The 22526-nt window shown below is 37.5% G+C and overlaps 2 protein-coding genes across 2 annotated transcripts; both read right to left on the bottom strand.

Annotated features, from left to right (window-relative positions):
• Positions 1-2926: 2926 nt before the first annotated feature.
• LOC117326221 (elongation of very long chain fatty acids protein 4-like) lies at positions 2927-10800 on the bottom strand. Its single transcript, XM_033882884.1, has 8 exons — positions 10258-10800; positions 8744-8823; positions 8367-8554; positions 7634-7714; positions 7071-7127; positions 5828-5942; positions 5279-5406; positions 2927-3647 (listed from the first exon to the last, which is right to left on the bottom strand). The coding sequence occupies exons 2-8, from the start codon at positions 8802-8804 to the stop codon at positions 3468-3470; spliced, it is 810 nt and encodes a 269-aa protein (XP_033738775.1). The 5' UTR covers positions 8805-8823; positions 10258-10800; the 3' UTR covers positions 2927-3467.
• A 4297-nt stretch (positions 10801-15097) lies between these two features.
• On the bottom strand, positions 15098-21957 carry LOC117326222 (elongation of very long chain fatty acids protein 4-like). Its single transcript, XM_033882885.1, has 7 exons — positions 21757-21957; positions 18694-18881; positions 18253-18333; positions 17959-18015; positions 17319-17433; positions 16682-16809; positions 15098-16241 (listed from the first exon to the last, which is right to left on the bottom strand). The coding sequence occupies exons 1-7, from the start codon at positions 21809-21811 to the stop codon at positions 16080-16082; spliced, it is 786 nt and encodes a 261-aa protein (XP_033738776.1). The 5' UTR covers positions 21812-21957; the 3' UTR covers positions 15098-16079.
• Positions 21958-22526: the final 569 nt, after the last annotated feature.

Here is a 22526-nt window from a genome sequence, read left to right as displayed (position 1 = left end):
ATTTAGGAAGCTAACAATTCACATGGGAGGTTTTTCCATTGAAAGCAAATGCGCAACTTGAAATGAAAAACGAAGAGTCATTCATATAGACTAAGTCATTTATTAACCTGGTAACAACATTTAAATTACAAATCAATACTGTTCATGAGGAAGTTTTGGCACATTATCATTTGTAGAGGTATACAATATCTTTGATATGATAAGTTTTTAAAAAATCCCATTGAAATAGTAATTATATTTTTATAAAAGAAACCTGAACGAAAATATTCATACCGTATAGTGGAATGCATGTTTGAATAACAAATACAATTCTGTGTTATCAAGAAAAGGGAATGGAGACTATATTGTAATCAATTAAAGACAAAGACAAAGATTAATAGTAATTAAAAATATTAACTTTAAAAACACATATACCAATATTATGCATGACTAGTATTGCATACATATATGGAGATGTCGCAATCAGTAATATAATGATTATCATGCATGGTCATGATATTATGGCTAAAAAATACAAAATAACATGTGAAGTAATAAACTTGAAAATAAAATGCTTTGAAAACAAATACATGTATACCAATATTATAAATGACTAGTATTGGATATATGGAGATATCATGATCAGAAATGTAATATAATGACAATCTTGATGAAAAAGATCAGGCAAAAATTCTCAATAACAACTTTTATTGCAAACATGTTTTACAGAGCCCCACTCGATTTGCACTCTTCTCGGAAGAGAAGACTTCTAAGAAGATCGTATTACGTTATATGTGAATCGAGTAAACCGGAAGAAAATAACCCAAAACAAACAAGTTTTTAAATTTTCTCAAACACTATGACACAAACATGTGCATGTATGTGTCATAAATCCTTCTCTAATGAAACTCAGCACACTTAAGCATGGTCGCCGCCATCTTGGAAGATAAATCTTCCAGCTTCGAGACGGAAGAAGTAGAAGATCTTCCAGAAGCAGAAGAGCTACAAATCGAGTGACCGGAAGATATATTCTATAAGGAGAAGAGTGCAAATCGAATAGGCCTCTGGAAACACCTCGTTAAAAAGAAGGAATGTAATGTTTCTTGTACAGTGTATTTGTAATTGTTAGTTTAGACCAAAGGGACAGATCGTTATCCATTTATAAAAAAAAAAACAAATTATTATCTCGCCATGACTATTAAATTCACGATTTTACCTCAGATACACAACTGTTTTTTATATTAAAACACCAGCAAGAATATAAATGGTTAAATTTATATCAAACTCGTGAAAACAATGCATATATCAACATACATAACAAACCGCTCCCTTTACAGACGGCCGATAATTATCGTTTACTTGTATAACATCCGAATTATCTGTAACATATATATATATATATAAGCATCACACTACAACTACGACAGGAAATAGTTGTACTGTGATGAATATTTATATGTGTACAATTCGCATCCATGTATGTAAATACATTGCGATCCAGGTATACATATCTAATAGGCGACTTCCACTATGATCATGTCAGGGTATCGGGCCGACGTTCACTGCACCATTGAAACGTTCTTTTAAGAACGCCGATGTGGCGCAGCGGTGTAAGCTGCCGATATTTCCGGCTCGGCGATTGGGTACCGTAGATCGTAGTTCGAGGCCCAGTCAGGGCACGAGTCATACAGTTGGCTTCCTTCCTCAATTTTGTTACTCGTACATTATATATATAATGATAATAATAACAAGTGCAATCAATGATTGCGAAGGCTCACCGACGGCAGCAATCACACTTTGCATTCATTTTTTATGTATGTATAAGCATGTCATTTTGAAATTGTACGTCACATAGTATCGCTCCTAGACCTCTAATGGATGTATAAACTAAATAAGAAGGGTGTGGACTTACAAGCTTTCCAAAAACTTACCCCAAAAACTTTAAAGTTGATTTTGGTGCTAAATGTCTGTCTTCGGCAGTATGCTTCAGTGAGGAGGCACTATAAATCGGCCAAATTTCCGGCCTATCACAAGGAGATTTAACATAAACATACCACAGCCTCCCAAAACACGCATACACACTCACCACACGCATGCATATCGCACGCACGGGAGGCCGTCCTTAGATGACCTTAGCTGTTGATAGGACGTTAAGCAAATACAACCAAACCAAACCAAGCTCCTCAGGTTATGATTATGAATGATAGATATATCTTTAATATTGAAATTTTCAAAGTCTAAACGAACTTCATTCCGTAATATATCTACTATTAAATAAGATATGTGTTTCGTCATAAACTAATAACTATTGATGAAAAAGGCGCTTTTAATGGCAGTGCGATGAAACGTGGGTCAGGTTGTAAAATATATGAATGGAATTTTAGATACTTTTAAGAAGAATGAGCTACGAGGGAATACCGTAACACAAACCGGCCTCGCGTTTCAACCTTAGCTAACAAACAAAGATTAATTAAATCACTAATGAAGGAACAGATTCAACACATACCTGAAGAAGAATACAAAAATTGCATCATATAGCTGTTCTTTTGTCATATCATTTATGCTAGGGTCAAATGTATGGAAATCCAGATTGGACAAAACACGAAGGCAGGGACAATCAATATGGACCTAGTTTTTTTCATTTAAATTTATTTTTTTAAATGAAGCAAACAATTTTTGGCAAATCGATTTTATCACAATGTATGTATATATATTTGTGTAACATTGCATTACAAATACATTATTTCAAATAGTTTCATTCACAGAAACTTGCAATAAGATACGATTTATTATTTTTATTTTTCCCCAATTTTTTAAGCATTCATTTGAAAATTTCAAACGGGGCAACATTGGTTGATGTGAAAATCCATAATTGATGTGAATACCCTGACGCAGGCAACACAAGAATAAAAAAAAGAAAAGAACAAAAACAAAAGAACAAAAGATGGAAAATAACAATAATTTTACTGGTGGCACTGTAAACTGCTACTGACGTTGTACACATTTCCCGGTTGTGATGATTTCGGCTCAAATGGTAACAACAAAAGTACAGAACGTGGACCTACATCAAACTTTCCTTATGACAGTTAAATGTGATATACTTGTAAAATATTATTGAATGAGTACACTCTACACTAATCAAAAGATGTACACTAATTAACATCGATAGTAGTTATTTTATTCCTTAGCATAACTATTTTTGTCCTGCTAGTGTGAATACACATCTCCTATGACTATCAGAACCGCCATGAGATGCTGGTGTGAATGACATACAATTCTTTCCTGTTACTATCAGAACCGCCAAGAACAGCTCGGATGACAATTCCTCATTGTGGTTAGAAGGCTGACAAAGAAACTCGGGCTGGTTTGAGGTTAGATTAGAAATCACTCTGTTTAACTTTCAATATTGTACGACATATTTGTGTGACAAATCTTTCTTTGACTAGCAGTTTTTCACGAATGTTTTGAGTAATTTGTGTATATCAAATTCAATAAAATTTCTTCTTCTGTTCTCGTTGTTTGAGAAGGTAAGCACGATAGTAGAAATTACCAAACAGAACGATGAGAGAAATGGAGTAAAGGAAAACGGCGATGTTGAATCCCTGAGGAAAATCACAGTCGATCACCAAATTGTATCCCGTATGTATGACGAAGGCCACGAACTGGATCTGTAAAAACAAAAATAAAACTACCTTCTATGAACCAAATGATCGGTACAAACAAACTACATATCGTTTGAACGAAAGTGTTAGTACCCTGTCACCCTATGAAACTCCACAAATAAGATCTTTAACATTGAAGATCTCCTAAACGGTCTTTGCTCTAAATTGAAGTACCAATCATTTAACGAAATACCACTGAAATGCAAATTGATTGTCTATTTCATTTTTTTTTTTTTTTTTTTTTTGATAGATCTTTTATTTATTATATTCATCTACTACAGTACATAGCAAATAAACATTAAAAAAGCTTAAATCGAGAGTTGACCATTGCCAATAACCGTAAACTTTTACAGGAAACCGAAAATGCATTGGCAGATCATTTCTATCAATATTGTTTCAATTAGCTTAAAGATATTGTCTTTTCTTGATACAGAGCATGCTATTTAAGTAAGAAGTACACTGAAAAATAATTCAGAAACAGGTGATAGACATTCAAATAAATCTATCTCCTTAATTAAACATTAATTAACAGTTCATAAGTCGAACCTGGTTATCGAAGTCAACTGGATTATAGAAAATAGAGATATCCCGAGTATTCAGATGTCCGGAGTATTCTAGCCAGCTTAAGTATGTTTTATATTGATTTTTACCGTTGGAACTGAATTTCACTTTAGTTTAGCAGGGTCTTCGAGCTATAACAGTTCAAGATATAGGTTTGACTGATATGAAAAGACTCTGAGGGAGGGAGGGATTCATATTGACAGTTCAGGGTAGATATATACCGCGGTAGATATATGACAGTTCAGACCAAGACTGAAACTTGGATATTGCAGTATTGCGCTTTGAATGTTCAGCAAAATCCTGATTGGAGCCAGATAAATATTTGTTAGTCTAATGAATGCTCAGCAAAATCCTGATTGGAGTCAGATAAATGTATGTTAGTCTAGTAAATCGGTTTCTGATCAGGGGTTAATAAATCAGGTACAGGAAAAGCCAAAATTCCACGTGATGTTCAAATAGTTTTCTATATTATTATATTTAAACATATTAACGTGATAATAAATTGGTACACCAACATTACTTACATAAGAAAACAATATATGAAGAGAACACTAAAGGACGGTATTCCCTGTGTGCGAGAGGCATGCATGTGGTGTGGTGTGTGTTTTGGGAGGCAGTGGTATATATTGTCTCATTGTGATAGCGCGGAACTGATGCCGATTTTATAGTGCTACCTCACTGAAGCATACTGCCAAGGACACCCAACAGGACACCCCACCAGGTCACATTATACTGACAACAGGTCAACCAGTAGTTTTAGCATACTGCTGAGACACCCAACAGGACACCCAACAGGACACCCCACCAGGTCACATTATACTGACAACAGGTGAACCAGTCTTTTTACTGCTAAAATTTGTATAGACTTCGTGTCAATGATTTTTAGCAACACTAAGTTTCAGATCAAGTTGAATGTATGCTTAATTATATCTCTATGATAATCAGCGCTAGTAATAATCAACCATTCACAATTTCAAATATTTAATAGTTTTTAATGTCAGATGTGAATTTTCCCACTCATAGTTTTCATTAGTATCGGTTATAATGAATGCCGTCAAACACCGAGAGTTACTCACCAACTGCAGTCGTGTGAGGTAGCGTTTCCACCAGAGGTATTTCTGCATATGTGGCCCAATACCGGACAGGAAGTAGTAGGAGTACATGATGATATGTACAAATGAGTTCAACATCCCGATGAAAAATGCTGTAAAAAAAACTAATTTATTTTAGCTTCAATACTATTTATGAAAAATGGCCGACAAGATCAAATGGCGACACATTGACGTTTATGATGGTAATAAACGCAATAAATGACACTTTCTGATATGTTAATGTTTTGGTTATGGACATCTTATATATTGATGTAAAAGTATCTAATTCGACTCAACAATTTTGTGACCTTACTTCGACCTCTGATTTTGCTATCCATGACCCAGAACAATTTTATGATCTGACCTTGACCCGTATCAGTCTGTGACTTTTATTTGACCCGTATCAATTTGTGACCTCACCTTGACTGCTTCCAGATTGTGACCTCATGCTGACACCAAACAGTTTTGTGATCTAACCTTGACACCTGACAATTTTGTCATCTTACCTTGGCCCCTACCAGTTCGTGACCTTACCTTGACCCCCAGCGATGTACTTGACCCCCATCCACCAGTTGATGATCATGGTACAGTGATGATACACGTGCAAGAATGATACTTGGTCAAACTTCTTCCTCATGATGAAAAACACCTGTAATTTACCAAAATCATGTTGATTGAAAGTGTGAAATAAATAAATCATTGTTTGAACCGATAGAGGTGAATACGAAAGGTACTTCGGAGTTTTGGTGAAACTTTGAAATTGGGTTACTGGTAAATTAAGAAACATTCCATTCTAATCCAGTCCTTCCCACCGAAATAGTACTATTTCGAGACTGCCTAATTACAGGAACAGCTTTACAAAGAGATTGAACTGTTTCCTTATATACAGAATGTGTCTCATTCGACTGGATCGGTAGACAACCAAATTACTGACAGCCATATTCATACGACTAGATAGAAGGACAAGCTGGAAATGTGGTGACAGTTTAACGAATGTGAACAGTCGGACAACAAGACAAATGACGGATTAAAGAGTCTGGATCGAGTGTCAATCGGATCATTATATCTGGATAAACGAGTCTAGGTAGCAGGGACAACAGGATCAGGTATTGCTGGATTAACGATACTGCATCATTTTCATTGTTGTCCGTGCATCCTGATAATATATAACAGACAGTATAATTACGAGGGATGATTGATTAGTTGTGAGCCTCGTATTGAAGGAGACACTCAAGGATGTTCTTTTTAAGTCAAACAATCTATGACTATATAGGGCCTTGTACCCAAGGACTGGTCTCTTTTGGTTAGTTTATATCGACGAGGTAGCACTCTAAATTAAACAAGACAGTCGGCTTTTGCAAAAAAGACAAAATCAGTCAGGGTTAGGTTAGGGTGAAAGAGTCTGTCATTGCCATGGCTGCCATTCACGATTGCGGCTTTAAATTGATTGAGCATCCGCCTTATTCACCTGATCACGCTCCATCATACTTTAATCTACAATTAAAAAAAATGTATTCCAAAACTGAAAACAGCTTTTTCAGGCACCCTAACCCTTACCCAAACCCTAACCATAACAAGCAGTGGATGACTTTCTGAAAAGCCAAGAAAACGCGTTCTATAAAAGTGTCATTTAGACCCTTAAACACCGCTGACATATATGTGTATAGATACTGAAGGGGATTATGTTGAAAAGTAATACAAGTACATTACGTCCGGCACAATTCAAATCTTTCAATACGAGGCTCACAACTTATCAATAAGCCCACGTAATACTCACCGTGTCTAAAAGTTCGATTACTTTGGAGAAGAAAAACCACCAACAAACATTAGCCATCTGAAAACCCAGAAACAAAGAAGACAATTGAATTGATACACACATCTGCTTTAAATGAATTTTAGTTCCGCCATTTTCTGTAGTTCCATTCAACCATTCAACCATAGATAGAAACAATCTAGAGTCGGGAATATTTACAAATATTTATTTTTTTCCATCATCCATTTTGATATGAAACTGTCATTATAAGCGAGGACCAATCATTAGACTTAGGTATTTCACAGCCTATCACCAATCACTATTACTTCACCAGATAAATGAATTGCTTATTTTTTTTTTATTTTTTTTTAATTCCGGAAGGGGGTGTAACCGAATCGACTTATACGCTGTTAGCCAACTCGGTACATCATAATTTAAGTTGAGACGAAATGACCTGTCGATTTGGTTACAATCTCGTACATTAAACTCCTCAGTGTATATAGTGTAGTCACTGAATCGTCATACCTGACACACCAATTTCACATACATACTTAAGTAACAATAAGAATATATTTCCGACCACTCACCCTCATAGCTAGTGGACTGTTACTATAATCGACGGGCTGACACAGGTAACTGTAGTTTGACAGGAGCGAAGTAACAAGGAACTGCAAAAGAATAGGACATGGTAATTATTGTACAAGCGCGTGGGCGCGCGCGAGGGGACAAACAACTTTTAATTGTGCAAGATAAGGAACCCAACTGCACCAAGATCTTCTAGTTCGGTAAATGTATTTATCAAAAGCACAGGGTAAAAAATTTTAACCTACGGTCTACATTAAATATAATGTATCATGTAATACATATACATGGACTATCGGTTGTGTTTTGAGCCAATTCCCTGTGGTTTTTACGCCTGAAAACTAGTTCATACTGTTTATGATAACAACTTTGAGGCACTGCATGTTATTGGTGTCATTTTTACAGGTTATAGGGAGGATAACCCCAATGAACGAAAACCGCTTGTGTCCTTTGGACCATCCCGGTCCGCATTTGTGAACCAAATATAACCTAGAAAAGGATTCTACCTTTCCCAGGAAATGTACGAAAGCAGATTGGACTCATTTTCGTAGTGGAAAAAAATCCATGGTTTCGCGTCGTACACGTTATTGCGCAAAAACATTTTTTCTCTTGCGTAATTTCACCCAAGCGGCTTTCGTAGACAAATTTAGTTTGTCGAATATTGTCATTTCAAAAAAGCCGTTTTTAAGGTACATGGGTTCCGATCACAATATGGAGAAGAGAGAGAATATAATTTACCTCGTAAAACATGTAAGATGCGAGACAAACGCAGAAAAAATTGTAAGGAAGCAGAACCCATTTGAGAGGCACGGGTTGTTTATCCCTCATCAGGGCGGGGCCAGCAAGGACGACGATGAGATAGGAAAGGAATATGATCGAAATGATCGCCGGGTTTCCCATCAGCAGCCAGTTCTCTACTCTCTTGTCTGAAAAAAAATTAATTTGAGCAAAGGTTTTAAAAAAAAATCTCACCTAGCCTGAAGTACCGCATATAACCTTGTACCTTAATTCATTTCCCCTTACATGAGGTCTTTGTTACGGCACATTTTAGTGACATGATACCTTTAAAATTCCCCTGTATTGAACACATTATCTCCCTTTGGTTAACATATTACCTCCCCTCGCCATGGACGAGTTGTAAAAGTCTTGAACTTGTTCCATGAATGTTTCCCCCATCTTGTCTTCTCAAATTCAGCTGAAACAGACATAATGTTCATATAAATTATTATTATTTTGTTGAATGTCCCGTGCGACAACACAACATGTGATTAATGGATAAATCATGGTTTAATAAGGTATAAAATGTCGGTATCCGAACTCGGGACCTACGAACTCTAGATTATGTTATAACTAAACCTGGCTACATATTTGTACTTTAAGGGGGTCTAGACAATAAAGATGGTAAACACATCAGATATATGGTTTGTATAACAACTACTTGTATCAAAGTTTAGCAAATCTACAACATACAGGCCTAAACGTATAAACATGTAAACAAAATGTCCTAAGTCACTGATTGTTCTTAACAGAGACCTATAATAGATAGTTATATATAGATCTAGGTCTACGTTCTAAATTCGTCAAGATATTTTCCCTTACCATCTATATCCTATCACATAAACTTCACAGTACGTTGCAGCCTGTGGCACTCGATGAAACCGAAAGTGGTATTGAAAGAAGAAAAATTGATAATAGCAGAGATGCATAATGATATATACATCTCTGATAAGAGTAATCAACTGGTGTTTCACTTTTCATGAGAAGCTGAGAAGCCTGTTTCTAGCATCGTTGGATACATCTACGATCGATTGCAATCTCATTGGCTAAAAGTCCTTAAGGAAACTGTGACGGAGCCAATCAAACGGTCTCTATTTAAACTTTTTTTTTTTTTTTTTTTTTTTTAGGGGGGGAGGGGGGGGGGGGGGTGTTTGTTTATATAATTATTGTTGGGTTTTTTTGTTTTTTTTTTTAGCTGACCCACGGCCAAGTGACATATGAACCGTGGGTATCCGACGATGACTCGTCCATTAATAGGGCTACGGTATTTAACGCGTTAAACTTGGCTGTATATCGCCTTGAAATATGATTTACGTGTGTTTTTATACGTTAGAATCTAAATGCTAACGCGTTCGTTTATCTCGTTTTTAGCCATTTTTTTCTGTCTAAACTACGTAAGATTTCAATTTACAAATGGAGTTTGATTTTTCTCTATATATTGAATAAGAGGACATTTTTAGTACCCGAAACTTCAATCATTATAGAGAATATATTCTGGAATTTAAATTAACGAAGACGATTTTTTTTACATGCCTCACAACTCAATGTCCTGTCACATTATGGTATTTAATTATTGAATTGATTATCGATAAAATATCTAATACATGCACACATGATTGGATCTATATATCGTGCGAAAATTACGTAACTTCTACGCTAAAGACACCACGTTTAATATCTCGGGGTTTCCTTATTACGTGCCCGACCTTTCTATACCCGCTGAAATCCGGAACATGAATAACGTCTACCACGTTGGTATTTAGTTTATTACACCCCAAACGTTTTTTGCACACTTTACAACATTTTCCATATATCTTTTAAACATCATGAACATGAGCATCTGCTAACTTGCCTGAATCTCAGAAACAAAGATGACGTGTCAATGTGTTTGGAGCCTCAAACACAGACAAATAACGATGATCCGTGCGTAGAGAACTCCGTCAATAATAGCTTCATCTGTTGTCTAATCGTTGTTGTCGGTCTAAGGGAAATAACTCTTTATTAGTCCAAAGTCCGGGGTATTTGTATAAGGGGTATTTACCAACACCGGTTATCTAGGTCCAACGAGAGATAAGTCTGATCACGTGATCACATTAGCCGCATATAGGTCTCTCATATCTGCATATATTTAGTTGTCCCTTATGGATTCCATGTGCATGGGTAACCAAAATGGAAAAATAACGACCTTATTATATCTAGTGATAAAGACATTGTAGTGGACCCGTCTAATATATACAAAAATAACAATTTTATAATCACGTACTTTAATATTGCACAGTTAATTACTAAAATTTGCTTTTAAATTCATAATCAAAAATCGTCATACTGACATTCTAATCATAAAAGTTACTGATATTTGGAGTGGAAACAATGTCCTACGGAAGATTATTCCAGGTTTTGGATAGTTGTGAGTTACAACAACCCACCCACACACACACCCCACATACACACCCTCATACACACCTCGACACACTTCATGTTAACATGGCAGAGCTTATGCTGGCGTCGAGTCATAATTGTAAATGTTTAAAGTAAAGCCCATAAATTATATTTCTCTTTTTATGATCTGTGTAGATACAGTTTTACAGCAATGATTTTCACATGGGTTCTCACATCGGTTTTGACGTGCTACCCGAACGCTCACAACTTAATTCTGTATCGTATCACAGAAAATTAACTCGAGAAAGAATTAACTTCCTTCCGGGTTAATTCGATAATTAAATAATCTCACAAATATAAGTAACTTTAACCTCAAATGATATGTCTGTGGCAAATACTTGCATATCTAGCTTTACACTGTATAATTTTAGCCGAGTAGTAGGACATCCACTACGGAGAGCGAAATGTCGCACACACAATACCGTCCTAAGGTGGATCATGACACTTTCACTCCTCAGGTGATACCGTCCTAAGGTGGATCATGACACTTTCACTCCTCAGGCGAGACCGTCCTAAGGTGGATCATGACACTTTTACTCCTCAGGCGATACCGTCCTAAGGTGGATCATGACACTCACTCCTCAGGCGAGACCGTCCTAAGGTGGATCATGACACTCACTCCTCAGGCGAGACCGTCCTAAGGTGGATCATGACACTTTTACTCCTCAGGCGATACCGTCCTAAGGTGGATCATGACACTTTTACTCCTCAGGCGAGACCGTCCTAAGGTGGATCATGACACTCACTCCTCAGGCGATACCGTCCTAAGGTGGATCATGACACTTTTACTCCTCAGGCGAGACCGTCCTAAGGTGGATCATGACACTCACTCCTCAGGCGATACCGTCCTAAGGTGGATCATGACACTTTCACTCCTCAGGCGAGACCATCCTAAGGTGGATCATGACACTTTCACTCCTCAGGCGAGACCGTCCTAAGGTGGATCATAACACTCACTACTCAGGCGATACCGTCCTAAGGTGGATCATGACACTTTTACTCCTCAGGCGAGACCGTCCTAAGGTGGATCATGACACTTTCACTCCTCAGGCGAGCCCGTCCTAAGGTGGATCATTACACTTTCACTCCTCAGGCGAGACCGTCCTAAGGTGGATCATGACACTTTCACTCCTCAGGTGAGACCGTCCTAAGGTGGATCATGACACTTTTACTCCTCAGGTGATACCGTCCTAAGGTGGATCATGACACTTTCACGCCTCAGGCGAGACCGTCCTAAGGTGGATCATGACACTTTAACTCCTCAGGCGAGACCGGCCTAAGGTGGATCATGACACTTTTACTCCTCAGGCGATACCGTACTGAGGTGGATCATGACACTCACTCCTCAGGCGAGACCTTCCTAAGGTGGATCATGACACTTTCACGCCTCAGGCGAGACCGTCCTAAGGTGGATCATGACACTTTCACGCCTCAGGCGAGACCGTCCTAAGGTGGATCATGACACTTTAACTCCTCAGACGAGACCGTCCTAAGGTGGATCATGACACTTTTACTCCTCAGGCGATACCGTACTGAGGTGGATCATGACACTCACTCCTCAGGCGATACCGTCCTAAGGTGGATCATGACACTTTCACTCCTCAGGTGATACCGTCCTAAGGTGGATCATGACACTCACGCCTCAGGCGATACCGTCCTAAGGTGGATCATGACACTCACTCCTCAGGCGAGACCGTCCTAAGGTGGATCATGACACTTTCACGCCTCAGGCGAGACCGTCCTAAGGTGGATCATGACACTCACCCCTCAGGCGAGACCGTCCTAAGGTGGATCATGACACTCACTCCTCAGGCGAGACCGTCCTAAGGTGGATCATGACACTCACTCCTCAGGCGAGACCGTCCTAAGGTAGATCATGACACTTTCACTCCTCAGGCGAGACCGTCCTAAGGTAGATCATGACACTCACTCCTCAGGCGAGACCGTCCTAAGGTGGATCATGACACTTTCACTCCTCAGGCGATACCGTCCTAAGGTGGATCATGACACTTTTACTCCTCAGGCGATACCGTCCTAAGGTGGATCATGACACTTTCACTCCTCAGGTGATACCGTCCTAAGGTGGATCATGACGCTTTCACGCCTCAGGCGAGACCGTCCTAAGGTGGATCATGACACTTTCACGCCTCAGGCGAGACCGTCCTAAGGTGGATCATGACACTTTTACTCCTCAGGCGAGACCGTCCTAAGGTCGATCATGACACTTTTACTCCTTAATATCATCAAATATAATAACATAATCATAAAAAGAGTATATAGTCGATTTATTTATTTCAACTAGTTAATATATTTGGCAAAAAAAACCTTGTCTTTGAAAATTTGAGACGTTTGGTCTCAATGTCAACGCACGTGGACAGGTAGCCGGGTCCACACCTGGAATAAGTCTACACGTGTTATAGCAAAACGCTTACATATGTCTGGGTTTTTTTTTTTTTTTTTTTTATTTATTTACTTATTTATTTTGCAAAAAAGCAGCGTGAAAAGGCTCAAATTAGACAGTTTATATGAATATTTATAGACGTTTTTATCATGAAAATTATTAATAAAACACTATTTTGATCATTTGAACAAAAACAAGCCTGGCACGACATAGATAAACACTGATACAATGATTTTTAATGTATACCCAATCAAAACATTTGTGGAGGGGGGGGGGGGGGGGGGGGGGGGGGGGGGGGGGGGGGGGGGGGGGGCATTATTGATAACAGGGTGTTTGGTTATGTACTGAAGCACGTTAAAACGTTGTGAGTGAAACGTGTTTGGCTTCAACTTTATATGGTGGCTGATTTCGGCCATCTGGCCCGCGCCAAACGAAGAACGTCAATGCGACAGAAACATGTCGTGATGTCGCTCTCTGCACGAGGAGGTGCGACATGGCCGAAATCAGCTACCATAATTTTACGCCATATTAAATTCACAAATATCCTTAAGTAAAAAATCACAAACACAACAGATTTTTTAATTGACATTTAATTATAAAAAGACATCAAACATTTGGTACCTATTACAAAAAATGAATTTTATAAAATCTTGGATTTAATCCTAAACACAAATAAAAACGCATTCTCGACATAAAGAAAGTTGTCTGGATCTGAGTGATCACGTGACATTGTGTTATATGTATTAAAATAATTTGAATGCTAATAAAGTGAATATGGGGATTCCACGGGTGCCTATGCTCTGGAACCTGTATATAATAGTATAGATAAAAAGATCCCCGTATTATACTTAGTTTTGATTTAAAAGATTTTTAAAATCATATAAAAATAGGTTCCAGGCACCTGTAGTATTTAGCACAAAACAATTATCTTCAAATTGCTTACAATATACAAAATTCACAATTTAAATAAATACTTTGTTGACCCGAATTTTTCCGTAATCTTGTTCACCCAGACTCTTTTTTTTGTAATATCGTTGAAATCGAGAGTATTGTCAGGACTTGATTCAGCTAAAACAGGAATATAGCTCCACACTTTGATTTGATATATGTTTTACTTATTCGTCCAATGACTAGATAATGTGACTATATCTCTTCTAGGACTCGCACAACTAAATCAGTCAATCAGCTGGTTCACCATGAACCAAGCCCCTGAAGAAAATGTGTTTCTTAGGTTTGTAGCTGTTTTCCTGAGTAAATAACATATGAAATGGGTACTTTCTATATACGAGAATAAAGAGCATTGTCTTGAAATTTGGAAAATAAAAAAATATACACTCCTACTGAAAATAGAATGACGTAGGATTTTATTTGTAAAAGGCGGGAATTCCCCAGGTGGGGGTTCCCCAGTACACTGTAAATGCCAGTGTCACCGTCTTTCAGGTACTAGTGTGCTCTTTTTTGCCATCAAACCTAAAAATCGTATACAATAACAACATTTATCCGGAAGCGAAAACTTCAAACTTCAATTTGACATTAATTTCAAATTGTTTGAACTTCAAATGAGCGAATGAAGGGATGGAGTCACAAGTAATAACATATAGTAAAATATTAAATTCGAATCGTAATACCTCTCTCTGACTCTCTGTTTCTCTCTCTCTCTCTCTCTCTCTCTCTCTCTCTCTCTCTCTCTCTCTCTCTCTCTCTCTCTCTCTCTCTCTCTCTCTCCTCTCTCTCTCTCTCTCTCTCTCTCTCTCTCTCTCTCTCTCTCTCTCCCCCCCCCCCCCCCCCCCCCCCCCCCAATATAATTGATAATATTTCAAATGTCATGTCATCTTGTATAAAAATTGTAAAAAATCATGATAATTGGGAAAGGGCTTCATATAAGTTTGAAAACTTGTGCCCAATTCTCTTGTATATACTGATACAAATAAAATATGTTTAAATCAAATTAAGTTGTGTGAGCCCTTCTAAGACTAGATAACTCTCTTTGGCTTATTGGTCATGACCATGTAGATTTTATCTTTGGTTTCTAAGTATCACGAACGTGACTTGGTATAGAATTATGGCTAATTTTCCTTTGTATCAATATATCCAGGTTCTATGTCATTTCAAAATATAACTTTATCTAATATCACTAATAATACAAATAAACTTGTTCTCTTTGGTTTTAGTCATAATCATAATCCGTTACCCACTTTAATCAATATCCATTGCTGTCAGTCGAATGTTGTTAATCTCTAACAAAATCTCGTTCGAGGCGAGATAAGCCGATCTCGAACCTGCACACCTAGAATATGAGTAATATATTTCTAAAGATAGTAATTGCATCAAAAATATCATCAAAACGATATATGAACTAGTATTATTTTCTGTAATCACTTAAATCGATTAAATTACCTCCCTTGTGGTTTCGTAAGATATGATGGTATTTCAATGATGACGTCACTTCTCGCCCATATTGTCGCTACAATAAAATATAGCCCAAGATAGTGAGTACGATTTCCGGTGACTGGGGCCGTTTTCGTTTTTGAGGTCCAAACGGTTAGACCACTTGGACCGGTGTTGTTCGTTTATGAAATAAAGACGGACCTGGTGATTTTATATTGTTTTCAGACGAGCCTTGACAAAGACTTCCAAGACCTGTATTAACATGTGCAGGTCCGTCAAGATATAGGTTTGAAATATTACATTTAAAAACTTATGAACCGGTTTGTCCGCATAAACTAACCGGCCCCAAGTTTGATAAATGTGAATTCGATTTCCGGTAGACAGGTTTAAAATGACTGGTCACTCGTCTGTGAATTGATTTGATCATCCCTCTCGGAGTTTGTTGTCTAATCCACCTTTGACTTGGTATAGGCGTTCTTGAAGAAGTTGGAGAATAAGAAAACAAGACTGATGGCGTATAGAAACACGGCGATGTTAAATCCATTAGGGAAAGCACAGTCTATCGTCATATTGTATCCGGTGTGGACAATCACGGCAAAAAACTGGCTCTGAGAAAAAAAAACCCACATCATTTAGGAACTTTAGGAACAGTTTGATATCCAGGTGTCAAACTGGCTTATTCCTCTGACTCGCAATTAAAACGGCGTTTTCAAGACTATTCTGAGTTGTTTTTTTCAGTGTCAGAGAGTATGTGAGTTGGTCTCAGAAAATATTCCGGAAATTAATTAGCTAACAGTATAGTATACATCCTTACATAGTTGTCAGTCTATCGGCCTTCAGGTTCCAATTCAGCTTAAAGACCTACGCAGAGATAGAGGCGGCAAACTCTCAGAACACGTTCACCAAAAAAGCCGGAGGGTACCGGTTTCAAGACCGAGATATTATGCTGATCTCCATACTTGATTTGCTGTATTAATTTCACCGGATTATAATATGCTTTTTCTTCTTCTTCATTTTTTTTTTTTTTTTTTTCTAAATTTTGACTTACCAACTGAAGTATTGTAAGGTAGCGCTTCCACCAAAGATATTTCTTCATGTGTGGGCCAAGGGCAGACAATCCATAATAGGAGTACATCACAATATGGACGAAAGAGTTTAGAGTAGCGAGAAACCAAGCTGGAACAAAGGTTTTAACGAATACTTTATAATTGATGTAATCCACGATTCAAAACAAAATCCACCCCATTGGTGCTTAATTTAGCTCCCTTTACTGTAAATTCCGGAATATAATTATGCGTCCGTTTAAAAAAATAATTTTGTATCCAGCTACACTGTTTTCTTATTTCCTTATTTCTTGGTCATAAAAGAAAAAAAATAGCTTTACCCATATATGTTAATGAAATAAACCTATTTACATACTTTTGGGAAAAGGCGTCCCAGAAACAAACAAATTACGATATGATCCCCACAATCTGAAAGACCGGAAGTCAAAACTGCTAGTACAAGTTGCAGACCGGAAATGACATCGCATGCTTCAAAAAGTTTGTTCCCGTTAACAGAAACATAGTTTCAACAAAAATGTGTCATAAAATTGCAAAATGCATTTTTTCCAAATAAATTCATATAGATGACAGATGTGCACACTAAAGAAGTACACTGTTCGACCTTGACCTTTCGTAACTAACCTTGACCTCCAGCCACGAACTTAACCCCTAGCCACCAATTGATAGGCATGGTGCTATGATGGTACACGTGGAGAAAAGTTACTTGGTCGTTTTTCTTTCTCAGAATGAAAAATGCCTGAAACAAAATAAAACATAGCCAAATCATTCTTGATAATACCGATTACGACAAGCGAAATTAATATTTTTGGATCGATTCGGCATCATTGTCTGGTGTATGATATCCTGTATTTGAAATTTTGCAAACTAATTCTTCTCAACCTCGTGGAATAAAAGCAGCTTTGCCCGGGTACTCCGGTTTTCTCCCACATTAAGACCCCTCGCGCGCTTCCATCCGAGCCAACAAACGTGATTAATATAAGTTGATATACAATGTAACGTGTTTCGTGTAATTGTTGTAAAATGAATAAATTTATATTTTTCTAAGTTACAACTATGTTAATGTTTCATTTACGTTACGTTAAATTTACGTATACCCCGGAATGTAAACGATTTCCATAATAGAACATTGCTGAATATTAATTTTCCTGATCCGGAATTATGAATGATAACCTAGGTTCGGAAGTCTGTGCGACATGATCGGAAGTACCATGGGTGGGACTGGATTCAGGAAGTAGTTATAATAAACATAGTTTGTACTTACAGTGTCTAAAAATTCTATTATTTTGGAGAAAAAATACCACCAGCAGACTTTCGCCATCTGTAAATAGAGAAAGATATCAAATTCAGCAAGACAGGAATAAAATCAAAATAATTTGAAGAAAAAAAATATATTCTCTCCGTTTTTTTATTCGAAATATCACACAGCGGGGCTCATTGTGGACCCATTATCAAATCCCTGTGATACACATTACATTCTAGATGCAATTAAAGATTTGAAAAGATCTTATTGACATTTTTTTTTTTTTTTTACAAACGACTGCTCTTCGCGCCTTACCCGCTTAGCCAAAGGCTCGTGAGAGTAGTCGACCGGCTGACATCTTAAGCTGTACCCGGACTGGACGCTGGTCACTAGGAACTGTAATCAAAATTCACGCGAAAAAAAGATCAGTTTTAGGAGGTTATTTTTGATGTCATAGCGTAGCGTCAGTGAAATGACTTTATTTTCAGGTAACTTTTTCGTCTCAGCACAATATTCAAATGTGCATGACTGGGGGTGATTTCTATGAGAGCCAGTATTGATGTCAAGATAAGTTCTTATCGACGAGACAAAACAGTGTCAATCTAAAACATATTAAATTTCTACCGTAACACAACGGATAATTAATAAATTACCATAGCGTCAAGGGAATATAATACGTGGAAGCAGCTTACTCGATCTATCAAATATATATAGAAAGGAAACCAACATATGAACATGTATAGCCATAAAGCCTACCTCGTAGAACATGTAGGCGGAGAGGCAGACCAACCCCAGGTTGTACCCGACCAGGGCGAATTTGAGGGAGACGGGTTGGTATGGGGCCATTGCCCGGGGGCCAAGGTACACCATAGCCAGGTAAAGTGCCACTAGAGTGAGGACAGGCCCTGGGGATTCCATCAGGAGCCAGGACTCGACCCGTTCGTCTGGCGGAAAACGGTTGTAATTAATGTATTAAAACATTAAGTAGACATTGTCGTTATATTATATAAGCATAATGTTATCACATACATGTACGTACACTCAATTTCTTTATTGACTGTAGGCCATACGGCCCATAAGTACATATTATAAACAAAACAATACATGATAATGGCATAGAACAGCAATGCTACAGTACAAATACAAAGTGGAGTACGGATTAAAGATATAAAGATCGGATTTTGTTTGCTTCAAATATAAATTTGCCTAAGCGACTTAATTCTTTGATATTTTGTACACTTAATAACTGTATCAATTTGAACATTGAAGGCTTTTGCCAATAGTATTTCTTAATGAGGCGTCTTCTTAAATTGGTATACTTATTACATATTAATACAAAATGGTATTCATCTTCTATCTCAGTCGTTGATTTACAAATTAAACAGTGTCTCATATTTCGATCAATATTGTTAAAGCGGCCAGTTTCGATTGCAAAGGAATGCGCAGACATGCGTAGTTTTGATAAACATATTCTGAATTTCATAGGTAGATACTTAGTTAAATAGAACTGAATAGAAAAATTATCCACAATATGTTTATATAAAACACATTTCGAGGACTTTTCTAATGCATCTCTCAAATACTGTTGGGCTTGGTCAAAAATTCTTTGTCGTATACAAGGTAAAATAGTTTCAGAGTTATTTGGTGATTGACAGAACCATATTTCGCCGAAACCTAAAGAGCATAATAACTCCTTTACACCGTGTACCCAATTAAAACATAAACCAGTGTTTTTACTTAATAAAAAATCATATGCAGTATTCAAAATACAGTTTTTTGTGTCGAGTAGTTTGAACCAATATTTAATAATTCTATATCTGCGTGTATATTCTAAGGGCAAACGACCAAGTTCCCAGTAAACTGTTACATTATTTGTTGATTTTTTTAACCTTAAGTAATTTCTTACAAAAAAGAACATGTACATTTTCAATATCTGGTCCTTTGGTCGAGCCCCCACACTTCACATGCATAAAACAGAATACTACTTACATAAGTATCAAACAAACTCATCATGGTTTTACAATTGAACTCATATTTGAACATTTAGAAAATAAAGCAAACATGGCTTTACGTCCTTGGTCCGCCATTTTTTTGTTGTAAATTCGTGAATTTATTGTTGTATCTAAGGTTTACACCAAGGTAAGAAAATTCGTCAACACTATCAAGTTTTTTCCCGTGGTAAGTCCACGATTCATTATTTCGAATTTTACCGCCTTTACGGAAAACCACAACTTCGCTAGCCAAGGGTGTTCAATACGATACTCTCCTATTCCTATGAATAGGAGAGTTATCGTATTGAACACCCTTGGCAAGCGAAGTTGGGAAAACCACAACTTTTGTTTTTTCACTATTCACAGTTAATTTCCATTGTGAGCAATAATCGTCCAGGTTATCTAGTAGGTTCTGTAGACCTTCGACAGATTCCGAAAACAGGACTAAATCATCAGCATATAACATAAGAAATAAACTAAACTCTTCAAAATCACTCAGTATATCAAAATAAAAACACTCGCTGTGCCGTAAAATTCTGTTAACATAATGTTATCACATACATACTCTCACTATACAAAATAATCAAACTCGCTTTGACGTAAAATTCTATTACATAATGTTATCACATACAAACACTCACTATACCAAAATCAAAAACACTTGCTGTACCGTAAAATTCTATTAACATAATGTTATCACTTAATATACTAGCCCGAGTTTCCTCTGGCCCCGACACCATGTCTGGTGTAGGCCAGAGGAACTCGGGCTATTAATATACATGTACATGTACCTCACATCCGTAAAATTCGATTATCATAATGTTATCACATACATGCCCTCACTATACCAAAATAATAACATTCACTGTACCGTAATATTCTATTATGGAGTGTCTGGAAAGTTTCTGCAAAAATATTGGGTGTGATGTGACTTACACTTTCATTTCATTTTGATACAGTACGATTTGTGAAACTCTGAATAGCAAATCAATGGCTCTTTCCATACATATAGAAAACAATGGGCATTATCTTGTGCCGTGGTACATACAAAATACGCTGTTTCGTTGGGGAAATACTTTGATGAAACCTATGCATCCAGTTTCTTTATTGTTCTTGAACAAGACAGACCCAAAATATGGCCAGGACTGTAGTCTATGATCTCGTTTGCTACTTCAAGGTCATCCCGTAGCATATCTTGGTCAGCTAAGAGAAGCTGTTGCAACTCTCTGAGTCTCCTTGGAGCCAGTAACATATTGTCCTTTGCTTCAGAATAAAGCTAACTGAATGTTAATTGCAAAACTACATCTGTATTTATACCAAAATCTCATGACATTCGTAATCATTCGCAATCAATCTCATCATAATCGCTAATTGTTGTAATTAATTGTAAACATGTCGCAATCTGTCTCAAACGATTGTAAGTGATCTTACACGCTGTCGCGTTTAGTTGTAAATGTGTCGTAAAAAAGTCGCGCCCGTGTCGCTAATAGGGTCGCTTACAATCGCTATCTGTCGCAAAAGATCGCCATGTTCGCAAAATATTCCTGGTGTAAAATTGTTTTTTCGTAAGAAGTTCGTCTATTTGTCGTCAAAGTGTTGCTAATAATTCTCAAAGAGGTTGCAAACGATATTTTAATTTAAAAGTTCGCAAGAGTTCGCTGTCGAAATTGATCGCAAATGCGTCGCCTCAATTCGCCGTTATGTGTGACTGGGGCTTAAGTCCAATACCTCTGATATTTACATAAGTAAAACATCATATCTAATTTATTGTAAAGACGGTTAAAATATTTAAATATACAGTATGTCTCAAGAAATCAAGGCTACTTACCTCCTTTAGACAACGCCGAATCATAACTTTCCTTCAACCATTGTAAAACATCCATGGCTTGTCTAGAAAATAGTAATACCAATGAAAATGGCGATGAAATGAAATTGATATTGAATTGCGAATACTTTTCTCACGTGCATGCATTCTAAGTACTATAAGCACGTCTGCCCCAGTCCCTGCTCCCCATATCTACATACCCCAACCCCTTCCCCTCCACCGCTACTGAACCTATTGAAACTCGTACACACCTACCCTACATACCCACAAACAGTACATGTGTGCACCTGGTAAAATTCCACCTATCTATATCTTTTTTTAAAGCTTTATAACACAGCCTAGCCGCGCCCAACCACACCTGCACCCAAAGGTGTACACACGTACTCGCCGTCAGTGACGTCACCACCTACCCTATAGATTCAGCAGTTAATGCCCGTTATTCCGTCCACGTGCTGAAGAGGGTCACCTTGTCCTGTGACCGTTACCCGGGGCCCCGCTGATCCTGTTCAATGACCCACTGTTCAGATATAGTGTATACCCTAATTACTAGGTATTATGTGTTGCATCAACGAACGCTTCATTATACAGCGAGTCGACACATGTGACATATATTATACAATAGGAGCAGGTACACGTGTACTGGGTAATTTGTCTCGTTATGTACAGACTGGGTAGCCACGTGTACCCGTCCTAGTTGTTATATTTTTGTATTGTACTTTGTCCATACAGTTTAATTATATATTGTGTGTATACCGTGGACTTTAAATAAACCC

The sequence above is a fragment of the Pecten maximus genome, chromosome 4, assembly GCF_902652985.1.
Source record: "Pecten maximus chromosome 4, xPecMax1.1, whole genome shotgun sequence".
Lineage (NCBI taxonomy): Eukaryota > Metazoa > Mollusca > Bivalvia > Pectinida > Pectinidae > Pecten > Pecten maximus.
This window is presented reverse-complemented; position numbering and strand designations above follow the sequence as displayed.